The 6,000-nt window shown below is 39.6% G+C and overlaps 1 protein-coding gene across 1 annotated transcript; it reads left to right on the top strand.

The window, feature by feature from the left end:
- Positions 1-1,624: 1,624 nt before the first annotated feature.
- On the top strand, positions 1,625-3,605 carry LOC123999145 (ferritin, middle subunit-like). Its single transcript, XM_046304604.1, has 4 exons — positions 1,625-1,971; positions 2,314-2,460; positions 2,695-2,820; positions 3,245-3,605. Exons 1-4 carry the CDS (start codon positions 1,870-1,872, stop codon positions 3,398-3,400), a joined length of 531 nt encoding a protein of 176 aa, XP_046160560.1. The 5' UTR covers positions 1,625-1,869; the 3' UTR covers positions 3,401-3,605.
- Positions 3,606-6,000: the final 2,395 nt, after the last annotated feature.

Genomic DNA, 6,000 nt, shown 5'->3' with positions numbered 1-6,000 from the left:
GGTTGATCCGAGCGTTTTGACCTCACAACGGCAATTAAGCACCCAAGCTAACTGGCTATCTTTGGCTAGCTTGCTAGCTACTTCCAGACACAAATGAGAGAACACCTCACTCTGACCATTTTACTCGCCTAGCAGAGCTGGTTATGCTGTTTTCATGTTATCCAGAGCATTGGTGACTGTAACTGTGTTTCTGGCAACAATTTAATTATGCTTTTTTTGCAGACGTTTACTGATACCGGTTATATTCAACGGGTGTTACGGTTGTAAAATGAATCAATTAATCTGTTCTTTGGCACACTCAGATGAGAGTGCTCTGAAATCGGAGTAGATAGCCAGAGTGAATTAACAATGTTCATTGAGAACGCACAATGACTATACCGCTTAGCTAAGCCTGATGTATAAATAGCCAACTAAATTTGTGTTTGGTAGCTAGCTAACATAATGGTACATACTGCTGCAATGATATGCTACGCGTTTCGTAAGGATAGCGTAGCAAAGAAACTTAACTTATTTGTCATAATTAGTTATAGCACTGAAATTGTATCCGCTCTCGTCTCACTTCGGCAACATATTTTCTGCCATTTTCTTAAAATGTTATGAAGCCACGCCTGTTGTCTGAAGAATTGCATTATGGGCCCTGAAAGCACGGAAATAATGTCCACTGCTTGAAAACTTCGTATTTTGGCTAATCTGGCATACTAACTATATCCATACTATGACCAGTAAACATACTATATACTATATACACTTATATACACTTACTATATACACTATATACTATATACACTTACATCACAAGTAGTATGGTTAGATGTATGTAGCTACTGATTTTGTGTAGTTATTTCTAGGCTATTGTAATCAACTTTGATATACCATTTGACAACAACAATATGTCATTTGAAACCGAAAGGTGTATCATCAAATACCATTTCTACAAAAGCCAGTCTTTCTTTCTCTGTCCATTACTGTATTCCCATACCTCATACTGAAAATTGAATTTATGTTTTTTTTTATGTGATAAACCCGAAGTTTTTCTTTTGACTGCATTCTGGAAAAGGTCAATAATTAATCTTCATGTGTTATTGAAACATGTGCTCTTAGAGAATGAAACAGAAGTTTACAGACCTGTGTCTCAAAGTTCAATTCCTTATATATCCTAAATCAAATATAGACACAGACTATTTCTCAATTAGCCTAACATTAGAATGGATTTTCCAAGTCTTCCAATTGTATTCTAAGGATATAACAAACACAAACATTTTTCAACAATAACCGCTGTTGTTCGACCTGCACTGTAGCATTGCTTTTGGCTGATACTACTGCTTTAGATGTGGATGCATGTGGCATTCGGGAAACTTTGAGAAAAAATATGTTTAGTTGTGCGTGTTGTTCACACGAATACCTGCCCTCTCATTGGCTAGAATGGTCCCACATGATCTTGCCTGTCTTCATTCGTTGAGCACATGTATTTCCATTGTTAGAGTGGTCACTCGGCTCTCTTGTCAATATAAAAAGTAATCTTTGCTTTAGGGGATGTGTATGAGTGGGCTCGTCTTTAAATGACCCGCCTAGTTCCTGTTGAAATTCTAAAGTTGATTGGCTACGCTTTGTGAGGGTGTATTCCACTGACGCATTCCGTTTGGAACAATAAATAGAGCGAACAAGGCTCATTCCAGTTCACAAGTCTGCGAAGACGCATGAAGAAGTTCTTGCTTCAACAGTGATTGAACGGAACTCATCTGCCTTCGTCCCGCATCATAGAACATTCCTGGTTGTTGACATAGTACTTACTTGAACTGTAATAGCAAAATAGTCGAATAAACTCTATTTTTGTACCGTTCATTTGGATATTAAAGAAAATCTGCCAAAATGGAGTCTCAGATCCGCCAGAACTATCACCACGATTGCGAAGCTGCTATCAACCGAATGATCAACTTGGAGATGTTTGCCTCCTACACCTACACTTCAATGGTAAGGTGTCTACCAAGGGGACCGTGTTGTTTTACCTGTATTATTCATAGGCCTAAATGCCTCTCACCTTTTTTATTATGTTGGTCTAGATAATTAATAGCCAAGAAATTCCGTGAAGTGCATATTTGTTTTTTTCAAATGAAGCCGTCTATCCTGTTTTGGGCAGAGCGCGTAACAACTCCTTGACAGGTTAATCGGCAGATTACCAAATAGACTACAGACCAGACTGATTCATGCCTTTGTCATAAAAAGTTTAGTTGCCACAACGAACACAACGCCCAGTCACGTTTGGCATGTTCTTTTTATATTTTTCTAACCTTAGTTTTATGTTTATCCACCCAGGGTTTCTATTTCTCCCGTGACGATGTGGCTCTGCCTGGTTTCGCGCATTTCTTCAAGGAGAACAGCGACGAGGAGCGGGAGCACGCCGACAAGCTACTCTCCTTCCAGAACAAGCGAGGTGGACGCATTTTACTCCAGGACATCAAGGTGAGCGCCTGAGCGTCGTAAACGCATTTAGATTGTAGACCGATAAATGTCTTTACCACTTGTACACACTCTCCTCCATGGAGTAAGTTGATCTAGAGAACCTGTAGTCCTGAACATACTGCCTCTAACCACTGAACTGAAAGTGTAAGGGGTGTAACTAAACTTTATCCTAACCTTAACATCTGCTAGTAGTCTAGTCATTAACATTTTCTGTGTTCACTCTGTCTTGTGTAGAAGCCAGAACGTGATGAGTGGGGCAATGGGCTGGAGGCAATGCAGTGTGCTCTGCAGCTGGAGAAGAATGTGAACCAGGCCCTGCTGGACCTGCACAAGATTGCCTCTGACAAGGTTGACCCCCATGTAAGTTATGGTGGAACCACACATCACATGTATGTATCACATAGAATACAGGTACTGTCCCAGGAGATGATCAGGTTGTTGTAGCTCTGATAACTAATGACACGGGATTGTTTGACCTGCTTCTTCACACGCGCACTGTATTCCACAGATGCACACAATGCAGCTAATGCGTAAGGGGCAGCAGTTTGTCTAGTGGTTAGAGATTTATGCCTTAAAGGTTGCTGGATTGAATCCCAGAGCTAACAAGGTAAAAAGGTGTTCTGCCCCTGAACAAGGCAGTTAACCTATTGTTCCACATTAGGATGCCATTGTAAATAAGTGTCAACGGACTTGTCTAGTTAAATTGAAACCTCATTATCTACGTGTTACTGTAGTTACAATAGTCTGTATTCATTCTCTTTTCTGACCTGTTTTCCCTCTTTAGCTGTGTGACTTCCTGGAGACTCATTACCTGAATGAGCAGGTGGAGGCCATTAAGAAGCTGGGAGACTACATCACAAACCTCACCAAGATGGATGCTGTCAAAAACAAGATGGCAGAGTACCTGTTTGACAAGCACACCCTGGGAGGCCAGAGCTAAACCACTTCCATCCCCAGGCTACGGCCTCCAGCCTCAGACCAGGACTCCTTGGTTCTCTGATAGATCCTCCTGGCTTTGCTTTTATAGGGATGGGAGAGTGTTAAACTGGTGAATTGCAACACTGCTGTGACATTGATGTTTCTGTTCACAACACTACTTTATTGGAGGCAAGGCTTCTTGTAAAACAATAAAAAAGATCACTGAAGTTTGTTGCTGTTTTCTAAGTGTTGACCTGTAGTAATGGATGTTGTGTCAGTCTATTGAGGTGCTTTGCTCTTTTACTGAGCATCTTCATACAGTGATAAATACTGACTATTGTAGACTTACTAGTGGCTGAGGGTCATAACAATAGGAGAAGTTTAACATGAGTTTCATAAAGGATGTTACCTCTGACCAGAGGTTGTCCTTTACTGTATCTTGTAATAGTGCCATGTCAATTAAGGACCCAGCTGTCAACTCTAGTGCCGTAGGAGTATAATTGTTACCTACAATTGATGTAGACCTTTACACTGTGCATCACAAGTTTATTAGACAGCCAAGAGGTCAATCAAAATCGCTAGCCAGCTGTTATGGCACATTTCTCTAGTGATGGGAAGTTGGGCTCTGACTGACAAATTGTCACTCATTGTGTTTATTTCAGTTGGTAATGCCCAATAGTTCCCCTACAGCAAATTATGAACTGAATACTCAAAGGAGTGATTCTACAAGCCTCTCGTTCTTAAGGGGCTTATTTGAGCTGTCATGGTTACAACGCTACTGTTAAGTTACTGAACGCTGTCATTTTGGTAATTAACAGGCAAGCCAAACTTTAATACTTGAACTGAGAAATATTGTTTTCAAGATATAGTAAAGGAGTTTCTTTTGGCTAGACATCTTGGTTAAAGGGGAAGATGGTCTAATGAGAACTGTCTAATCAGCAATGGAATTTTCAATTACCCTTCAACTTTATTCTTTATACAACCAATTATTGACATGGTAAAATTGAGTACATTTGTATGGTATTGACTATCTTGGTTCATATTTAGGGTAAAGTTTCGCAGCTTTGTCATTCTATTTGAAAACGTATTTTATATAAAGCCACAAAGAGGGCCAGAGATTTGTAATCTGATGTACTCAAAAAGGCCACTAGATGGCATCTGATTAAATTGCATATTCCTTAATTTCCCAACATTTGTATTTATGGAGAATTTTCAATCCCAAATGATAATAACTAACAATCAATAAGCTTTGCCCAATCCCCGAGATTTGTAAGACCCTGGGTTTAATGATAATTAGGCAAAGACTCAGCTAATGCAAAAGGTCTGTACAGTTTATCCAGAGAATGTTCTGAAATCAAAATGCAAACACAGTCTTTATAACACACACACAAACAAGTTCATATCTTAAGCTACGCCTTGCTCAGACAGTCAGTGTTTTTCCACTATACAGACACATTGTTTATTTAATCTGCAACATGTTTCATTAATTTTCTGCAAGCCTAACAGTTTCTCCCCTCCAAGGGTGGAGACAGAATGTCCTGTAAAGGAACACAGTAGTACAACTTGTCTGTCAATAGCTTCTCTTATCATGTGTTTACCACTTGCACCCTGCTTACATACTAAAAAAGAGCAAAAGGTCCTTGTTCTAATTCGGACTAAAATTACACCCATCATCAGATTATAGTTTTATGATTCTAATAAATTTCATACAATTATATGGTTTCAGGGTGGACTATTTTAATCATGACCTTTAAGCATATAATTCCCTTATCATTAACCCGTGCCCCTGCTTTTTCTTAGCTCTGTTTTGCTTGTCCACACGGTTTTGACCCTTGCCTGCCCTGACTGTGAACCCGCCTGCCCTGACCATACTGCCTGCCCTGACCTCGAGCCTGCCTGCCACTCTGTACCTCCTGGACTCTGACCTTGTTATGATCTTTTTGCCTGTCCATGACCAATATCTTGCCTGTCCCTTGGATACTAATAAATATAAGAGACTCGAAAAACCTCCTCCCGTGTCTGCATCTAGGTCTCGCCCTGTGCCCTTAAACTGAGAGTCCTTTAGGTGCCTTTTGGCAAACTAAAACTCAAAGGCTGTCAAGTGCCTTTTACTGAGAAGTTGCTTCCGTCTGGCCACTCTACCATAAAGGCTTGATTGATGGAGTGCTGCAGAGATGGTTGTCCTTCTGGAAGGTTCTCCCATCTATACAGAGGAACTAGCCCCCTTAAGATTGATTTAGTTGTTGTTGTCAATATTCTGAACAAATATTGTAATCACTGTTCTGCAACATATGCTTCAACAATTAATGTATTTATTGCGCTAGACCTAAGGGATAATGTTAGCTTTATAATAGTTATTTCATGTTCAAAATCTAGAAAACCATGCCAGATTTCTAGCTAAATTAGCCCTGGCAATAAAACAAAACAAAAATGTTTGGAGATGTGTATTACACATTTATGAATAATCTAATGTTAGCATTAAATAATCAAGGACTTTAAACACTTGTTTTACAATAATTGTACTAATGAAATGCCTTCTATGGTGTTTGACGAAATTGACCATATCCACTTAGTTGCATTTAATGAAAAAATAGGAGGTTGTTCCTTTACATGGTGTTAATA

The sequence above is a fragment of the Oncorhynchus gorbuscha genome, linkage group LG16 (assembly GCF_021184085.1).
Source record: "Oncorhynchus gorbuscha isolate QuinsamMale2020 ecotype Even-year linkage group LG16, OgorEven_v1.0, whole genome shotgun sequence".
NCBI lineage: Eukaryota > Metazoa > Chordata > Actinopteri > Salmoniformes > Salmonidae > Oncorhynchus > Oncorhynchus gorbuscha.
Note: the sequence above shows the minus strand (reverse complement) of the source record. Positions and strands in the feature narration are given on the sequence as shown.